Source organism: Numenius arquata, chromosome 1 (assembly GCF_964106895.1).
Source record: "Numenius arquata chromosome 1, bNumArq3.hap1.1, whole genome shotgun sequence".
Classification (NCBI taxonomy): Eukaryota; Metazoa; Chordata; class Aves; order Charadriiformes; family Scolopacidae; genus Numenius; species Numenius arquata.
The window spans coordinates 57,188,760-57,209,225 of record NC_133576.1 but is presented as its reverse complement, the minus strand read 5'-3'; the positions used below and the strand labels follow the sequence as shown (position 1 = coordinate 57,209,225).

At 46.9% G+C, this 20,466-nt stretch overlaps 1 protein-coding gene across 1 annotated transcript in view; it reads left to right on the top strand.

The window, feature by feature from the left end:
• The first annotated feature begins 1,324 nt into the window (after positions 1-1,324).
• The window catches only part of NHS (NHS actin remodeling regulator), a 261,239-nt gene continuing 242,097 nt past the window's right edge, over positions 1,325-20,466 (top strand). Inside the window, exon 1 of the mRNA XM_074148513.1 lies at positions 1,325-1,727. Coding sequence (XP_074004614.1) covers positions 1,325-1,727 — 403 coding nt within the window. The remainder of the gene's footprint in view (positions 1,728-20,466) is intronic.

The following is a 20,466-nucleotide window of genomic DNA, read 5'->3' as shown; positions in this document are numbered from 1 at the left end:
GGGCCAGCGAAGTTCATCAGCTCAGACTTCAAGCTCTGTGAAAGGAACCATATCCACTCTCCAGACCTAAGCTTGTCCCCAGGAGCAGGTCGCTGTGCCCGCAGAGCCCAGGGTGCATGCACCACCGGGCTGGCGGCGACGCTCTCTCCAGCACAGATATCTGCAACTCAGGCTGTCTGACCAGAAGTAATTGAAAGCTGCCTGTATGTGGTCATGTAATGACAGAGTGTGTCGCAACACACGTGTGCAAGGATGACAAGTTAAGGTCAAGTGGGTGAACTTAAGCTAACATTTCCTAGCTGTGGGATGCCTGCATTTGCAGCCGCTCGGCTCTCCTTTTACGGTAGCTCTGTCTGTGGTATCTGCGTATTTACCACTAATAATTTACAGTTTACGTTCAGATTTCATGCCTGCTCATTAGGCGTGGTCAACTTCAGGAGCGTATGTAAGGAAGCTCAGCTGTCCTGCGTCAGGAACAGTGCTCCTCGTCTGTCTGGAACCCAGTTTTCCCTCCTAAGTGACACCTCCTGAGACGCACCCAGGTGCTTCTGACTTCAGGGTGCACCTGACTTCGGAGAGTGCCGTACCCCCGAGAGGGGACACCAGGGGGCAGGTACCAGCCCTCCGGCAGCGGTGGGGCCTTGCTGACTTGGGTTCCCTTTTGCCCAACTCCGCACCTTTTCCTTCTTTGCGCCTGAGCCGTGCTCCCGCCGGAGCCAAGATGGGCTGGGGTGGAACGGGGCGCAGAGTAAAATGAGTTGCCGCGGCCGGGCTACGGTCTGCCCGGAGCAGCAGCCCGCGCCTGACGGGAGCCACCGGGGCCGCCGCTCACTCGCCGGTGCGGCACGGCTCGGCGCGGCTCGGCTCGGCACGGCGGGCCCGGCAGCGCCTCCCCGCGGCGGCGGCCGCTCGGCGCCGCCCCGGTCCCCGGCCCCGGCCCCCGCCCCCGCCCCGCCGCTCTCCCGCCGGGCGGGCGGCTCGCTCCTCCTCGCGGCCGCGGGATTCCTCTCTCCGTGTTTTCGGGCCGCCCCTTCACACCCGCCGCCGGAGCGGGACGGCGTGCGAGAGGGCGAGCGAGGCGGCGCGGATGCGCCCCGGTTCCCCGCGGCGGCGGCGGCGGCGGCAGCAGCGGCGGCGGCGGATGCTCGGCAGCCCCGGAGCCCCGCGCAGGGAGGGAGCGAGGCGATGAACCGCCCGCCGGCGGCCGCCCGCGAGTGACGGCGGCGGGGCACGGAGCGGCGGCGAGGAGAAGGATAAGGAGGAGGGCAGCGAACCCCACCAGTGCCCGCGGGAGCCCGGGAGAGCCCCGGCCGAGGGCTCGGCCATGCCCTTCGCCAAGCGGACCGTGGAGCCGCAGTGGCTGTGCCGGCGGCAGCCCGCCGCCTCCGTGCTGGAGGAAAGCTGGGGCGCGGAGCCGCCGCCGCCGCCGCGGGACCCGCCGCCGGAGGAGCCGGGGACGGCGGGCGAGGGCGCGGAGGCGGCCGGCAGCGGCGGGGAGAGGGAGGCGGCGGCGGTGCTGATGGTGCTGGACCTCTGCTCGGTCAGCAACGTGGCCCTGTCGCGGATCCTCCGGCAGCTCTCCGACGTGGCCCGGCACGCCTGCACCCTCTTCCAGGAGGTCGAGGCTGACATCCAGGGCACCCACCGCCGCGTCCGGGCGCTGCACGGCCGCATCGCCGGTCTCCAGGGGGCCGTGCGCGGCCTCGACCCCAAGCAGGAGGCAGTGCGTAAGTACCGCTGGATGATGGGATGATGGATGGGGCGCTCCGCGGGATGATGGATGGGGCGCTCCGCAGCCCGGGGAGCCCGGCGGGGGAAGATAACCTCCCCCCGGTAACCCGCCCTGCAAAGTTTGGGGCGGCAGGGTGGGTAGGGGCCGTGGCGTGGCGGGCGCGGGTCGGGTCGCGTCTGTTCGGTGGGCGCCGCCGGGCGCCGCGGCGATGCCGGCGGGAGGGATGATGTCAGTGGTTTGTGCCTTTACATAAGGAGCTGGCTGGCGGGGCTCTTGGGGCGCATCTTCTGCAGCCGAGGGTTTGGCAGGAGAGGGGACCGAGGCCTGTCTGCGGGGCCCCCGGGAGGTGGTGGTGGGAATGGGGGGTGATCCCCCGACCCCGGGCATCTTTGGGTTTTCTCCCTTTGCCGGCCTGTCTCCCTTCCCGGACAGATTTGTCTTCCCCCTAGAAGTGACTCTGACTTCCCGGTAGAAATTTTGAGCTCTTAAGTAGAAATAATAAAGCTGCTTCGTCGTTAGCCAACTTTCGGGCCATAAAATAAGGAAGTTTGGTTAATGACTTCTTTCTGTTTAAAGAGTGGCCCTGAAGAGCCGGGGGGTGGCGGGGGGGCAGGGAGTGGGGAGGAGAGAAAAAGATCAAGGCAATATGTGACTTGTGTTATGAGCCGTAAGTGCTTGAATCCTGCTTCTTCTCCACCCAAGCTATAAAAACAGTGACAGGCTCCGTAGTCCTAACAGCTGCTGATTTCTGCTGAATATGGCTCGTGTTCACACCAGTGTAATGATTTTGTACTCTCACGGGTGCGTATGCTTCCCAAGCACTTAAGAGTATATATTTTTTTGATAGGTAGGGCTGTAGATTGGAAGTCTGGTATAGCAGAGATTGGTGTCGATCCTGTCCTCTTAATATCTGGTTTAGGAAAAGTGATAGCTTCAAAGAGGAATTTGGCTTAGTTTTTGCCTTCTGCTATTCCCCTCTAAATCCCAAGTACCTCCAGTGAGTACAGTGAAGTGAATTTACACCAGGGTAACTGATAACATGCCCTCTTCTAGGTGTTTTTAATGAGTGTGCTGTTTTAAAAATTGTGCTCTGGGTTTTCTCCCCTTTGGAGTGGTGTGGAAATATAAGTAACTCTTCTAGGATCAGCAAAGCTGTACTGATTAACAGAATCAAGCCTTAAGTATTCAGCGGTATTTAAACTACATCCTCGGCAGCTGTAGAGTGACTTTGTTGGTGATACATTAATATACATCAACTGTAGATCAGACCAAGGGAGGCTTTCTGTGGTTTCAGGACGAGCGTGTAATCAGAGCAGAGTGCCGGGCTGTGATTGGAAACTGCGGTGAGAAGGAGGCTTGGCCGATGTAGTGAGGGAACTGTCTGAGGAAATGAAACTCCTTGTATCACATTCTCATCTGTAAGTCTTTTGAGCTGAGTAACTGTGGGTATATACTAATGTAAGTGAGAGCAGAGCTTAGCCTTTCTAATCTGTACAGCTTTTTTCTTTCTGGATTGTGCAAGTGCAGCTTGTTTTCAAATCACAGTGCAAAACCTTGATATTACAGCACAGTTATGTCATACGCTTAATTAGAGAGTCTGGCTTTACCCCTGTGATGATAAATGCAGAATCCGCTTCTTTGGTGTTCTTCTGTTTCTTTCAAATCCTTCTTTCTTTTGGGAGCAGAGTGACTTTTAGTCATGATCTTCCCCACATCTGCTTGCTGTTCCTCCTCCCCTTGTATACAGTACAACGTACAGCACAGTGCAGCTGACAGAGCTGCGGATGTCCCTCGGTCTGGCCAGCCAAGGGCTCCTCCACAACGTCAATCTTTGCCACTACCCATTCTCCAGTAGGTGTGTGCCTTGCCTCCAGCTATACAGCTGCTCGCAGGCACATCGCCCAGTCCTCATCGCTTCTCCCCATGCGCTGTTGTACTACCTGTGCCTTAAAGGTGAAAGTCTCCATACCAAGCCAATGTGCATGAGCAGTCGACTTCTTTGCATGCTCTGGCTGCCCATCCAGTGTTGGACCAGCACAGCTGCATTTGCATAGTGTGACATCTGAACATCTCAACTGGGACGTGGAGCTGAACAGCACCATTCTGCACATCTCCTCACATCCCCCCAAGCCTGTACACATCCACAGCAACACCTCCCTTTGCCCTCCAGACTGCTCAGTGTTCCCAAGGGCCAGATAAAACTGCCTGGCAGCCCATCCTCACTCTAGTGTATAATGATAGCTTGCTTTCTCCTTTCTGGGCTTACACCTCCTCCTTCATTATTACTTTCAGCAAGACTATGCTAATGTTTGTTTTAAGCATGAAGAACCTACACAGGTGACTCCTGACAGTATTTCACTCAAGTCAAAGCACCTAGTTGGTTTTTTGAAACCCAACAGAGCAATTGTAGGTGGTCACAGGTCTGCCCAGGACCTTACCAGCATCACATTAAGGCATGCTGACCAGCAGCAAACATGGGAATGATGAGGTGGCCTCTGGGCTGTCTTTTGGCTGTCCAGCCCAAATGGCATATCTAAGACTGGAAACCTGTTGGAACAGGTTGCCCAGGGAGGTTGTGGATGCCCCATCCCTGGAAGTGTTTAAGGCCAGGCTGGATGGGGCTTTGAGCAACCTGGTCTAGTGGAGGTGTTCCTGCCCATGGCAGGGGGGTTGGAAGTCGATGATCTTTAAGGTCCCTTCCAACTCTAACCATTCTGTGATTCTATGACTAACTCAGAAGTGGCTGGAGGTTTGGACTTGCACCCCATGGAACAAGTTGGTGACAGGCATGCAGCCCCTGCCACCCATATCGTGACTGTAATGGTCACCTTGAATTTGTTGCATATCAGGAGTCTGGAGGAGCTGGGCTGCTTGGCGCCTTGACCGAATCACCGTGTGCTGGTATGTTAGCACCACAACAGTCCAGCCCAACCACACTTTTTTTTTAAAGTACTCAGTTTAAAACTACTAGGCTATCTTGCCACAGTGAGACATTCTTGATGTTCTAACACCAAGTGCAGCACAGTGATTTGAGAATAATGCTACCAGACATGCCCTAGGTACTGCGCTGTGACATTGGAAGGCCTTTTTTCTCCATGCCTCATAAGCCAGCTGGATTCTGATACTCCCTTAGGAAGGCACGGTCTGGGTGAGGAAAAGGAAATAATGGGCCAACGCCATCTCGGGAGCTATTGGAGCCAGTGGTTACAGAGGGACTTCCCTGGCCCCATCCCTTGCCCAGAATGCCATTCCTTGGCAATCGCAGAGATGATACCAAGGGGAAGGGGAGCAGGAAAGGAGCTGTCTTGAAAACAGCATATCGTACAACTTTGCATAATAATGTATTTTATATTGAAAATGATGTATTGTTGTATTCAAATAAAACATCTATGTTGGATTCAGGGAATATTAACAGAAAATTGAAATTAATTAAAAACAGCATTTTGCTAGTAATGCTTATCACTACCACTGTCATTTTCATGAGGCTTTAACATTCTCATCTCTGTTGCTATCAAAGTGGTGAGCATTTGCAAGACTGTGTATGCTTTACTTTAAGAAAAGTACTTAAACTTCTCTGCTGAGATACTGGTAAAGGTACTTACCTATGTGTTGCTCTTTTGTTTGTGCCACTGTTCAGAAAGCGTGATTAGAAAATCTTGTTAGGCACAGTAAAGGACTGATTCTGGGCAGTTGCAAACAGGTCATCTTCAAAAACTGAAGGTCCCTCACCTATGCCTTCCCAGATACTGCTTGTCCTTTCATCTTTCTTATAAGCCTCTGGCCAGCTAGCATCTTGCAAATATGAATCCTTTCCCACCCTCTGACTGGAAGAGAAACAAGGGTGAGAAATGTTTTCCTGCTCAGCTCCTGAACTAACTACTTTGCCCTTCTGCCACTGCAAGTACTTTACTGCTTTTCATCATGAGCAGCTCCAGGGTCTGCTTCTAAAGCAGAACCATGTGGGAATAACATGATTGTTGTCAGTCTGGCTGTTGCTTAGCGTTTTCTTATTACCAGCAAGAGAACTGAGCGGTGGTACTGCCCAGTTTTATTATTAGATGCTTGATTATTTTGGTAATACAGAAATGTAGGAGAAGTGCTGGATTTGTGTGTAGACTTGGGACTCGGTGCCTCTGTTATTATTTGGAAAGATGTTTTCTCAGTCTGGGGAACTACAGATCTGGCAGTCTAAGTGGAATATTGTACTTTTCAGAAACTGATGATGTAAGCCATCTTGCTTTCTGAATAACCAGCAATGACCGGGCAGCAGGTTTTGAAAGCCCTAGTTAACGAGATCCTCTTTGCACCCTGGCATCCCAGAGAATTCCACACATTCCAGGCTTTTTTTTTTTTTTTTTCCTGAAAGCATCGATGTGTTACCAGTAGCCAATCTTTGTAAAAGCTCTATCGTTTTCAGCGGTTGCATGCTGTATCTTCATCGCTCTAGTTTTCCATTCCTGATTTTCCTACGTACTTGCAGTTAGTGATACAGCCGCTTAGAAGCGTGGGGATCTCCCGTGTTATTCTGCTCTTCAGACGCCCCCGGATCTCTGCAGTGAGCTCCCGTATAGGTTTTTCTTCTTCCCTGAAGAGTCAGTATTGAGATAAAAAAGACAGCTGTGAACTGATTCTTTATCATTTTTGGCTCTGCGTTAATTTATTCTGTTTGATTGAAGTTGGTTACTGAAAACAGCCTGGCTAGTTTCACTTTTGCTTTTAGTCTCTTTGATTGTGCTTTTTAGGTACTTTTGTTTTGATTTTGTTTGGGGTTTGGGGTGTTTTTTTAGTTTTTTGTTTTGTTTTTACACAATGATATAAGGCTCTTCTGTTGGGGTTTTGAGCACTGCAGGGAAATGTTTAATCAATTGTAAGGTTTTTATGTGCCTTCTGCCACAATCCCACCGTTTTTACAAAACATATGTCGGACCCAAAGCTCATCAGATAATGCCTCTCCTCCTCTTTGACTTAACGTGCTGAAGTCTCAATTGCTGCTGAAATGGAATCTAGACACTTTATTGCTTCTATCTCAGGATATGGTAGCATTGTAAGGCTGTCCCAGGTTAACTGTTGGTGAGCAACCTTGCACAGATCTTCAGGCAGGTACACAAGACCTTAAGAGTAGGTGCCATCTTGAAAGAAAAAAGAAGCAAGTGTGAGTTGGGCAGTTAAGTGTTGCACTTTATCCCAGCTTCACAAAATCCTAGAGAATTTAAAGTGCAATTTTCATTGTATGGATTTTCTGTTGTGCTGAGGCACAACTGTAGACCTCCATGGGTTGGATACATTCACATAAAAATATCTCAGATACTGCTGGCGACAAATCAGAACAGATTTCTAGCTTCCCTTAACTCTGTATTGTAGTGCTTTATAGTGTATAAGCATATAAAAGTGGAAGGGTAGTTACACTTTTAGAGGTACACACTAATGTAGCCTGGGGACATGAGGCACAAGGATGTATTCAGAGCTCCCTTTGTACGTTGAAATCATATTAATTGGCAAATCCTTGTCGGGTGCAGAATAAAACCTCCAAAAAAAAAAAAAAAAAAAAGCAGAATTGTGTGCTGGTTGTAGTAATCCATCACCTTCAGCTTTGTGTCATGCACCTGCCCAAATGGAATGACACATCCTCTTCACTTGCTCTTTTGGAAAAGGAGAAAGGCTTATGGCTTTACTTCCCAAGTGTGGTTTTTTGGTGGTGTGCTGGTTGCTGCATACTCGATTGTGTTAGAGAACTCGCCTCTCTGGTGCACTTGACTGTAGCTTGCCCATGAATGCAAATAACCCAAGTTGTGGGTGTGGGAAAGTTGGAGAATTTCCTCAGTGCTTCCCTTCTTCTAAATGCAGAGTGTTCGTGGCAAGTTAGTCAAAAGGAGCAGGAGGCCAAAGCATCGGCTTTCCTGCTTACCTTTACTGCTGTCAGAACAACAAAGGAACAGAGGAAGAAAAACCTGCTCACTTAAGGATCCCATCCCCACCTTACCCTAACATTAGCTAGAGCACCATTAGCTGGAGTATGGTCATTTAGGAGAAGGACTCCTTATCTTTGTTTACAGAATAGCAATAGAAGACCTTTTACACAAGAACACAACCATTCAGAGGCTGGGCTTGAGAGATTTTTTTTTGGGATAGAATTTGTCAGGTGGCTTTGGCAGGGATGTCATGCTTTGGAAGTTGTGACCTTCAGTTACGTTGGCTTGTGGAAAGCAGAGTCTGGCCTTTTTGCAGATAAAAGGAGAGCGTAGAATCCTTTGTCACACCGAGGTCTGTGAGACTCTCAGTGGAAAGGCTCTGAGAGCCCGTCGCTCAGGTGGACTCACTAGCCTTTGTCTGGCACAGACTGGTAACAGATGAACAGCAGGCAGCTGTGGTTTTCTTCTGAAGCCATTCCCTGTTATATAGATGTAAATCTTCAGAATTTTTGCTGAATCTCATTTACTTGGTCTTCCATCAGTATAGTATAGAAGGCCTTTGCTTCTTCTATAGTTCCTTGCTTTTCATCCCACAATGAGTACTTAAACTGATGTGACAGGTTTGAACTGTTCGGGGATTTTGTTGCTAGATGGAAAGCCTGCCAGTCAAAAGACCTGATATCCAAATATATTCAAAGCTGGATTCCCACCTCACTGCAGCTATATAGCTGTGTAATCTCATAATCATTAGTGGAACTTCTTTCCAGCTCACACTGAAGAGCCAAGCAAGGGTCTCCAGTGGTTTATTAGAAATCCTAGTGGAAATGGCTTAGCTCCTTTAAATAAGGTCTCCTTTGCACAGGAGTAAAACTGCAGAGAAGATAGAATCAGGCCTGTAAAAGACTTAGACTTGCTTGGATCTGATGGTTTAACAGAAGGACTTCCCACAACCCCCTTAAAACTCCATGCTTCTGTTTAAAAGCCTTTATAATTTAATGTACGTGTTCATACGGAAACGTAAGATGAGTGTTACAGTGAAATCAGTGGAGTCATTCCTACTTTTGGTTAGTTCCCCTGCTGATACAGGAGAGATCTGGAGATTAAGAAATAAGCAGACTGATAATTTACTGAAGGCACGGGGAGGTCATTCACCTGTTGATTCACATGCATAAAAGACGGTAATTTCCCTCCATGAAAGATGAAGGGCCTGGAGTGTTTCCAGAAAACTCTTGCATAGTTCTCAAATGTCCTTGGACTGAGGGAAGGACTTGCAGGAAGCAAATATAAATATGCAGTGTAATGGTGCCACTCAACTGCTGTTCTGGATGAGCAGAATCAGGCTTTGTTGACATTTCTTAGAATCATAGAATGGTTAGAGTTGGAAGGGACCTTAAAGATCATCGAGTTCCAAATGTAGGCTTATGTAGGCTTACCTGTTCTGTGGCTTGAGTTTCAAGGATCAGGTTATGGCTGGTCTGGCAGAGATACGCAAAGGTGGGGAGAAAAGAGGGGAAGCTGGCTCTTACTGCTCCCTGGCATGAGCGGGTCCCAACCTCTCCTTCTCCATTCTGGCAAAGGCAGACTTCTTAAGCATGATTGTTTAAAGGCAGCACCTGGCTCTTCGTCTCTCCACACTGGGTAGCAAAAGAGATGGAGTGCAGGGGACCACCAGCTGTTTTAAAAAGCCCCTAATCTGACACATTTCCTTCACATATGCCTAGACATGTTGTACCCAAATCAAGCAGAGACCCTCTTAACTCTTAAAAGCAATGTTACGATGCCCAGAGAGGGGAAAAAAAAAATATGACCAGCTGATGTGAATAATACACGTATGCGTTTTAAAAGCATCATTGCAGGGTTGTGTGGTCTTCAGAGTCAGAGAGCTGGGATTTTCAAAAGCTGCTCTTTCCAATCACTTGGCATCTCCATGTAATCGGAGGCTGACATCAGACTCTCGATTGGAACTACTTGAGCTATTAGGCTGTGAAGAGCAGAAACTCTCTGTGTTACCCAGTGTGTGTGCGGGGGGAAGGTTTTTTTACTTCCTTTGATGTATTAGCATCAAGAGAGGGAGTCTTCGCTTCATTCCTAATTGCTTCTCGTCTTTGAATTTATATACCAATATGTAAGTAACTGCAAAGGGAGATAGCAGAATTTATAAAAAGTTCAAAAAGGCAGGGCTTAGAGCATGATTAAAATAAAAGATAGCATACAGTCTGTGCTGTTTTTAGCTGAAATATCTCCCTAGAATACTTTCCATTTACATTCTCATTATATCTAACTGCTTCTAATGCACTGCTTAGTTTAACAACTGGCATGTTTTTAGGGTAGATTTTATAGTAGATATACACCCACTGTGTTCTTAACTCAAGGCTTTAAATTGCAGTATCTGTATTGGACAATCTTTTCTTATACCTTCTTGGCTGAAGGCAGGAAGAAAGCAATAGTGATGGGAACCTAATTAAGCCTGTGGTTTAATTACACCAAGAGCTGTGTGCTTGAAGTGCTGCTAGATTCAATGAGTGCTGCGTGGCACTGCCATGTTAAGTCCCAGCAGAGAATGACATATTTTTTTTTAATAGGATCACTGTAATTCTTACAAAGCCACCGTGGTTTTCTCTTTCTTTTCAGCTGCCAAGGCAGTTGGACTTTGAACTACAGCCGTTCAGACCGAGTCCCTGAGAAAGTTCGGAGGCGCCGTCTCGCTAGTGTGTGCATGTGATTAAGGAGAATGAGCATAGGGCGGTGTGTTTGTGCTATAAATATGCATAGCTTGTTCAGGCCTCCACAGCTTTTCCCCTTGCCTTCTCAAAGTTTTTTTTTTGTGAGCTTGATGATGTTTGAAAAGACCTTTAAGTTGGTCTCAACAGAGGACATGTTGGAGGAAAAAGGTGTTAATCCTTCTCCTTGAAGACGTGTGTATCAGTGGCTGCAGAATTGGGCCATTTTTTGGAGTGAAATATGCAGGGTGCATTGAAAAAGTCCTCTGTGTCCACCGGCTTTGGACCTGCTTTAAAGGCAAAACTGAGCTCTCTGTGCATGCTCGATTTTGCCTGATAATTTTTTTTTTTTTCCCAAAAAAGGTACTGCCAAGCGTTGTTCTCTTCAGATGGTTTGTGACTGCCTGTGATTGCAGAGATCAGGTCTTATTGATGATGAAGCTCAGGATAGGCAGCACTAAATCACTGTGATGCTGAGGCAAACTTTTTTTATGGTGGTATACATGTTTCACTGCATCCAGTATTTAGTGAGATATGATAAGGGGCAATTTAATTTTAAGTGAAACCAGTGATTAATTATGATTAAATACTTACCACGCAAATCAGAGTGGGTTCAAAGAGGGAGTACTACACAGCTCCATTTTTTTCCTCCCTGTAAGATTTGTTTATTTACTTGAGGAAAAAGATGGCCAGTTCTTGGCATAGGCATGGTCTTTTCTTTGGTGAAGCAATTTTTGGTGAAGTGTTGTGTACAGGTGGATAGTCATGTTCATTTCTTGAAAAGAAAAGCATATAACATGGATTGACCACTGACTTTCCCATACCCTGGAAGCTATATAGCTCTGCACGGTCCAAGTTCTGAATGCAAGCACTTACTATTTTTTTTCCTCCTCGTTTTTTTGAGAGGTTGAATTTCTCATACTTATGCAAAACCTCTTCTGGCTGCATACCACAGCTTCTGCTCCTTTGGGCTGCCCTGGTCTTCCTGTACCCCAGCAGTAACATTATGAGAGGGTCTCCTATCTCAGCATGCTAAAGAGATCCCACCTCCTCTCTCATATTGACTCTGTGTCGCTGCAACAAGTGTTGCTGCAGGAACCTGAAGTCTTGGTCTCTGCAGCAAATTGCCTGAGGTCTTGTACACTGTTATGATGCCAAAATTAAATTTTCCCCATATGATGGATTACTCTGATAACACCATTTTTAGCCTGGTTTCTTATTGAAACAAGTATTAAGGAGTAGCATGCTTTGTGTGTGTATAGTAGGGGAGGGAGCGGGCATGCCTGCACACCAGTGATTCAGAAGTTTTCTGTTATTCAGCTACAATTGCAACTACATTGCCACAGTGTCGAAATCATAAAAGAGGCTGCCAGGTAACGGAGGGAGCAGACTATTCCTGCTGCATTTGAAGGAAGGGTTGTTCTTTATTAGACACTAGAAAATCCACTGGGGAAAGAATCCCATATAAATGTTCCAAGCCAATAAAAAAAAGTGCTCCACTTGGAGCTCACATTTTCTTCAATGTGAAAGTCAGTCCTTTGCATGACATAAAAGCTGGAGAAAACCAGGCTTCATTAGTTCCGCTTCTCGCAAAACTGCTTGTTCGTATTCCTCTTTCCGCTCTAGAATTACTGATTATTTCTTTTCAGTTTGAATCTTTCTTCTTTTTTTTTTTGGAAACTTATGCTTTGAATGACTTTCCTTTTGGGCCATCCTATCCTTTGCTCCTCTTCATGATGGTTTTGCAGGGGATGCAGCTCCGCTTTTACCTCTGTCTTAATGGAAAAGGCAAACCTCCCTCACTGTGAGAATGAATAGTGTTAATTTTTACGACTGTGGTTTATTCTCCATTGATTATCTTTAATGTGATGCTGTCTTGTTCAGCTAATAAACTACCGATAACCTGCTAAGGTTTAATTAATCCCCTCCCCCAAACATAACCTGCTTTTAATAGATGTTGTAAACGCATTCATTGTGCCTGGCACATTAAAATCACTGGTTTAAGTTCCTTTACTTTCAAATTGCACTCTAGCTGAAGTATATTTTGTGGCAATCATCTTGTCATTACTCTGCTAATAGCCTAAGATAAGTATCACTACTTCATGACTTCAGCAATATTTTTTGGCCTCTGTTACAGCTGCCACAGGCTTGATTGCCTTGGTGCCCAGACAGAGGTCGGATAAGCTGTGTTCTGGCCAAAATCCTCCCAATGCAGACTAGGAGGCTCACCTGAAGATTTACTGTTAATTCTTTATCACTGTTAGCTGGTGTGAATTGGTGCCCAGAGCCCACAAGCTGTCCCTTCACAATCCAGAGTGGCAAAGGAATGCCAGTTTGCACGCAGGTGTCTCCAGTTTCATTTTTGCTCACTCCTGGGCCAGCCGACATGCCCAGGGCAGGGCTGTGGGGTTGGGCCACTGCCTGGGGCATGGGGCTACCCAGGCAGCAATATATCTGCCAGCTGTGCAACCCATCCCCGCACAGCAAGGCTGCAGAGCTGTGGTAAGACATCCCTCTCATACAAACAGATGTGCAGTTGCCAGCCATGTGCTCTGGACCAGATCTGTTTGAAGGAAGCTAGCTGGAGCACTGGGGAGGTGAGCTAGGATGGCAGCCTTGACCATGGGTTGACCGCAGATGAGGCTGACCGCCCGTGTCTGTCAGAGGAGGAGGAGAGAGACTGAAGCAGGCTCGACCGGTGTTCAGAGTTCCCCTTGACACTTGGCCGCCTGTTTAAAGTACGACCCAGGGTATTTACCCAGCTTGCACTGTCAGCCTTTCTAGGGACCTTTGTCAATACATGCAAAATTTACAGGGCAATTCTAGATCAGGTCCAGCGATAAAATCATCTGCCTACAGGTACAGTATAGAAATGAGCTCCCCTATTTGAGGAGTGCTGGGCCTGTACATGAGTGACTGGGTTACAGCTACCTTCGGCAGCTATAAAGTGGCTATTCATTTACAAAATTGTCCAAGTGGAACTTAACACAAATTATTAATGTAGATTAGAAGTATTTTTCATTTATCTGCTTGTTCCTAAGTGCTGTACTAAAGAACACAGAAAAATGGCAATTTGTTAAATGAAATGAGAGGGAGCTGCAAAATATCACAGCTCGGGGTGATTATTTATTTCCTTTCTGAAATTTTGTTTCCTGCTTGGCTGTAGATGTGACCTGATAAGCAGCGTCTTGGACTGTGAGACTAAAAGGTTCTGTTACCATAAAATAAATGAGTGTGCCCAATTTTGTGCAGACCTTTATAAACAGTGATTGAAATAGAAGAGACTTGGATGGCATCTTCTTCCACAAAATTCTTTGTGTCACTAGAAGAACAGCATCTTTTTATATATCTGTATACATAAACACATACCTAGGTAAAAGAGGAAGACCAGTTGAAAGATTGGACAAGATAAAGTTGGTTAGTGAGGTTAGAAAAGCTTAATGAAGGGGAGAAGAATATTGCAGCCAAATCAGCAGCAACCTCGTCAAACAAGGGAGAACGTACTCAGTACTGCAGCTGTCATTACCAAGGTAAAAATTGAAGGTAATTGTTGTCTCTTGTTCTTTCCTCGTTTTGACTTCATTTCTTCATCCAAAAGCATCTTGTGGTTGAGTCCTCTTCCTTCCCATCCCCTCCGTCTCACAGTGGAAGATTAGTCTGGATTCGAGAGGTTGTGGTGGTATCGATGGAAACTCTTCTACTGGATGTAATGGGTGATCCTGCCCCAGAAGTGAGGTACACCTTGCTTGAGGATGTTGGAGTTATGCTGTTTGGTTGTACTTACAGCAGTAAGTTTCTTGCTTTTGAATGAATTGCCCCTGCTATATTACAGCAAAATAAAAATTGAAAAATAAAATAAAAATGTAGGAAACCTCAGCCAAGTTAATGAAATTAATTATTCCAAAAGAACAGATGGGTAAGTGAAAGGTAAAGTGACAGAAGCCTACAGTGTAGTTTGCAGATTCACTGAATGAATTTGTTGTATTTATTATTGCAATGATGTGTCTCCCCTATCTTCGTTCCACTTTAAGACAGTCCAACCTTGGGCTTGTTAAATATGTCTCTACAGAAGTTGGCACATACTGACCTTGTTTGCTGCAGTCTGCTCTTCTGTAGCTTCTTGATTCTAGTGGCGTGAGCCAGATGGACAGAGCCCTAGAGCTAAATGCTGGATAGCATAATTAAGTGCTCTAGTATTGAAGGCTGGAGCTGACTGAGTCAAACTTTGGCCAATACTTCAATATTTCTTCATCCAAGATACAACTACTGTGTCAAAGCATTTCTTGTTGTTTTTTTTTTTTTTCTTTTGGATCATATTCCTTAGGTATAAGGATGTTAAATTATATACCAATAATATTTTCATCTGCATAATATAGAGCTCTCTTTACTACTTTGTGTCTGGATAGCACTACAGGAACATTTTGCAACCTTGTAGGGCTTGTGGAATCTCAGCTGAATTTTTCTTTCAAATCTGTTACACTCTTTTTTCCTGCTGTGTTGTAGAGTTGTGGTGGTCAGTTGCGAGAGTCATGTGAACCCCCGCTCCCTGGAAGCTCCATGCCAGCGCAGTCCTGGCCAAGGGCATTGTGGACACTGGAATGCGGCTCTGCAGTTCTCATTGTGAGTTTGGGGTCTGAGGAGCCTGGTTTCATACTGATCAGGAAACCACGTCAGAGGTCTGTCTGCCATCCTGCAGCCTTTTTCCTTCCTGCTTTCACATGCCATTTATAGCAAGCGAATTGTGTCTCCCACCTCCCCTTCTTATCCCTTTCCTTGACGTGCCACTTAGCAGCTTCGGGGATGCAGAGCGGCTGATGTTTCTCCTCTGCTTCCTCTTTGCAACCTTGCTGCTTTCTGAGGCAACGTGTTCCTGTGTGTAATGTTGGCGGGCAACTCATGCTGCCCTGCCTGGGCGCTGTGCAGCCTCCGGCGGGACGTTGTCGGTGTGTGGGAGAGGAATCGGCAGCGAGAAGGGAGTGGGTGAGGAAGCAGTCTCTGTCATTCCTGACAGACCACTTGCTGAAGCCATATTTGTAGAAGCTGTACTACACAACATGGCTTGTTTAAAATAACTTGTATGCTCCTGGCCTGTATATCCAGTGGGCCTGAATCTGAGGGTCAGGCTCATCCTGAACAGGCTGTGTCAAAAGGAGATTATTTTTCTGCTAGTCCCTAAGAACCCTCCTCTGCTTTGCTCCCCATTTCTGCTGAAGAAACATTAAAGAGAGGGTAGTCATTTTTCCATAATGTTACTGAGGATGGTGTTGTGTATGCATAGAGAGGAGATGATTACAAAAAAAAAAAAGAAAAAAGGAGAGTGCATGTTGTTCATGGAGCAGCTGTGAGAAGAGCCACCTCAGGCAGGTATTCAGAGACCAGGGTCTCCTATTTTACCGCCAGGGAAGTTTTCTGTTGTGCAGCAGCACTGCATTCCTTCATGTGCCTTATGGGCACAATGGTGTACGTTAGAGCAGGGTGCTACAGGCTGAGTAATGCTGAAACTTGCTCGCAGACAGCCACGTTTGGCCAGGATGGACCCTGTGAAACATTTTCAATCCCACTGCAGCCCTTGAAATAAGTCTTCCAGTATAGGTCTTCGCTTAAAGATTGAATTGCCATCTAACTGTCCAGGCAGGAGTTTCTCTCTTCCGTCCTGAGCAACCATAGTGTTTCATGGGGTGTGATATAGTTTGGAAGAAACTCCTGATGGGCCGTAGCCGTGGGACCTCACCCCCTTCAGAGCCCTGTCCGGATCTGGCCCTGCAGGGCGGCTGCCCTCCCGATGGTTTGGAAAGTGGCATGGGAATGACAGTATTTTTTGTCTTTATTTTTTCTGCCAATGGCCCTTGTGTGCACCATTTCATTTTTGAGAAAACATAGTAGGCGGCTTTTAGGTGGACTCAGCTGATATCTGTAAATGTCTGGTAGATGTGAAGAGGAGACCCAGACCCATCCAGGTGGTGAGTCCCTCCTGAGTGGGCTGAGGATACTCTGCTCTGCAGGTTGGAGATGAGGAGGAGGAGGGCTTAGCGACTATCATATTACTGCTTAAGAGACCTGAATTCATCCACTGACTTCTCATGGGGGCTTGGGCAAAGGTTGTTAGTGGGATTCAGATCACCAAGTTTTAGCGCTCTTAGCTTTGCACCATCCATCCCCTTCTAAGGTGGGCCTGTCTCTCGCTGTTGAGCAGAGCAAGTTTCTAGGTTGCATGTTGGATGAGTCCCTTAACTTCTGCTAAATGCCATGGGGTGAAGTGGATACCACCACGGGCTCTATACACCTCTGTTCCTCAGCTCTGTGGCAGGTTGACAGACCATCCCTTCTTCTCGGGGTGATATCACGCAAGCAGTGAGGACAAGCTATGTTGTCTGGTGGCAGATACTGTACATGTACCCCATGTACACAGACCTGCTTTGTAAATGACGAGTAATCTGTGGAGCTGAGAGCTTTCCACATCAAGAGTGCTTCTGTCCTTCATTGGCAAAAAATTCCAGGTGTTGTGTGGTTGTGCCTGGTGAAGGCAGTACTCCCAGGTGGGATTCTCCAGTCCTCCTTCAGCAAGCAGGATTTCTTGTTACTGAGAACTGCAGCTCTTGCCTGTGAGGACCAACTTTAAGTTGAGCTAAGTTTGCAGTTGCCAGTCTTTCTTCTGAGGCCTGGCTCATAGAGGAGATTGAGCTCTCTTATGTTACAGACAACGTGTCCTGGTTAATTACAGTCATGTAAAGATGAGGTTGTGCTGTGGGACTTGGTTTAATTAAAAAACTGTGCTAGGAAGTTTAATAAACGCCTAATATGTTCTACCTGGCTGCCGAGTGCTAACGTGGCAGTTCTGTTCAGGTGCTCTCCCAACTTCAGTCAGAAAGGGCCACCTGAGCTTGACATCTGTGCTAATGAAAGGGGAGGACAGATTGTCATTCTCTGTCCAGCCAGGCTAATGTCTGGCAGCTCGCTTTTCACAGCCTGGGCTTGCGTCTGGGCTTTGGGAAAAGGTTCGTGTGGGCAGTAGTGTGAGAGGAAAACTTGCAGTGCAGAATGTAAGGCTTTCCCTCTGTAGTGGAAAAATCATGATCATGCATGTGAAATGTGGACTTAGAAGAACTTGGTGTGGGTGGTCTTGTTTTGATTCTTTCTGCCCCCCTCCCTTTCCCTTCCCACTCATGTATGCTGAAGTCTGTCATCTATTTAACTTGAGCTTTTCTAATAATCATAGATAATATACAACAAAAACAATAATAAAGTGCCTGCATATACAATCTCTCTGAACTGTAGAAGCCACAAGATCTCCTAGACATGCTTTTTGTTAGTACTGGCTTGTGAGAGACCTAGCGCTCCATGATGCCCATCTGTTAGCAGCATGTTTAAATGTGATTAATGTGAAAGTTGCAAGAATTGCAATAGCTTTTGCTAGTCTACAACAGAATCTGTCACTGTTAATCTCTTGCAGTATTAAAAGCTTAATGTAGTAAATCTAATGTTACGGAAAGCTGTAGCTTTGCTTTTGTTACCATCACCTTAGTGCATTATTAAACTAATATTTCCTTTTCCTCCATAGTTCACAGGCACGATAGAGGCAGTGTAGATACCATTTACCTGCAGAAGAATATTTAAATGATCGTATCAGTATGAAGTCTCTCAAGAAAGAGATGCTCCAGCATAAAAGGATCTGGGGGAACATCAAGTTTGATTGGGATTCCTGAGGGGATGTGGCCAGAGCAAGATGTATTAGAAGTCAGCCCTTTCCCAAAATGCTAGTAGAGGCTGGGGAAGTCACAAGGCGAAGAATGGCTGGAGAGCAGCCCTGAGGAGAAGGACTTGGGAGTGCTCGTGGATGAGAAGCTCAACATGAGCCGGCAGTGCGCACTGGCAGCCCAGAAAGCCAACCGCATCCTAGGCTGCATCAAAATAAGCATGCCCAGCAGGTCGTGGGAGGTGATTCTACCCCTCTACTCTGCTCTCGTGAGACCCCACTTGGAGTACTGTGTCCAGCTTTGGAGTCCTCAACACAGGAAGGACATGGACCTGTTGGAACGGGTCCAGCGGAGGGCCACAAAGATGATCAGAGGGATGGAGCACCTCCCCTATGAAAACATGCTGAGGGAGCTGGGGTTGTTCAGCCTGGAGAAGAGAAGGCCCCGAGGAGACCTCATAGCAGCCTTCCAATATCTGAAGGGAGCCTACAGGAGAGCTGGAGAGGGACTCTTTGTCAGGAGATGTAGTGACAGGACAAGAGGTAATGGTTTTAAATTGGAAGAGGGGAGATTTAGATTAGATATTAGGAGGAAATTCTTTATTGTGAGGGTGGTGAGGCACTGGAACAGGTTGCCCAGAGAAGTTGTGTATGGAAGTGTTTAAGGCCAGGCTGGATGGGGCTTTGAGCAACCTGGTCTAGTGGAGGTGTCCCGGTCCATGGCAGGGGGGTTGGAACTCAATGATCTTTAAGGTCCCTTCCAACTCTAACCATTCTATGATTCTGTGATGTGGTAGTTCTGTGCTGTGCCTTGAGAAGACATTAGAAATCATTTTGGCTTACCCACCCATGACAGTAGACCTACCTCATTAGTAGTGCTGATGGTGTTTAATGAGTACCACTGCATCTTTAAAAGAGATCGAGGGCAGGATGAGCGATTGTATGGCACAAGTGGGGACTGCCTGCTGGAGCAAGCTGACACTATGGGAAGCAAATAGGGGAGGACCCAGGGAAGGAAAATTACTTTCTTCATATAGCTGCTTGTGTTGGAAAGGATCAAAGAAACCATAATGAGTCAGTATCTTCCGTTTTCTTTAAAGAAAATTTCAGAAGAATGATTCAATTAAATAGTAGTTTACTGAAGGACTGCAGGTGGCTTGTAAAGTGTAATTAGATCCCCCTTACCTTTTAAACCCAGATCTACAGCTTTGTTCATTTCAGTGGAGGTGGAGATCCCCATTCTTGGATTTACGCTGGGAGATTGGTAGAGGAGAGGCCTTGTTATAAAGCTTCTCGGTTTGTGGCATGATTACAAGGTGCCTTTGTTTCCAGCAGGGACAGCAGTAGTGCTTTGGTCCAGACATTTCAAAACTGCTTTTGATCCGTGCTTGTAAGATCATCATGCACTGTAGGACAAATTGAGACCCCCCTTTCAATGAAAAGCCCCCTCGCTCCACCACGCACAGTATCTTCATAGCAGCCAAGCAGCTTGTCCACATCCACTCATTGCAAAGAGTCAAAATCAGATGGGATAGGATAGTGCTGTCAAAGGGGTAGGTGCAGAATACATAGTCGCAGAGATCAGACCGGACTCTATGGGATTTTCTAGTTCTTTTGTGTACCCCTCTATAATCCAGTCTTTGAAGCATTTAAGAGCTTGAGGTGCCATGATTAAAAGCTTCAAGGACCATACTTTTTCATTTATCCTCTAAGAGGATAGGCACCAGTTTCACTGCTCTGAGCCATGAGGAAGACTTGCAGAGAAGACAGACCCTGCTTGCCTTCAGCAGGCTGTCAGTCAGACTGAGCGCAGTAAGGGTCTTTCTCCCCTTTGTGGGAACATGCACATTGTTGAAATGATGAAACTATTAATTTCTGGTCCTCCAGGATTGCTGTGGCACACTCTGCACCCATGGGTCTCGTATTGCTCCTACCCTGTCCTCCTATGGATTGAATAGTGCACCCTGCGTCCTCCATCCATCCTCAACAGGAGGGTCATGTACCAAAGGCTTCAAGTAGTGAGCTGAGGTGAGGGGCACACAGCATGTTATCAAATTGGGGCTCTGCTTTGCTCTGCCCACTTTCCTTGGCTCTTTGGCAGTCAGAGACTGTTAGCGCACATGCTGTGACAAATCTCAAGAGCTTCTAGGATGGTATTTCAAAGTTTGGCAAAGCTGTTCACAGTAGTGTAAAATATGTTTACAGGTGTCCTTGTGGATCAGGTCCATCCTGTTCTCATGTTGCCAGGTGTCCCTGGAAAAAGGCACTTTTCCATGATTTGGGAGAATCTTGGAGACAAGGGAGTAAGGGGAAGGAGGATTCAGCTGCACCTTGAATACCTTGCTGTTGACTTATGTTTTCAGCTCACTTTTTAGCTGTTAAAATATGGAGGAAAGAGGATTCAGTAAGCAA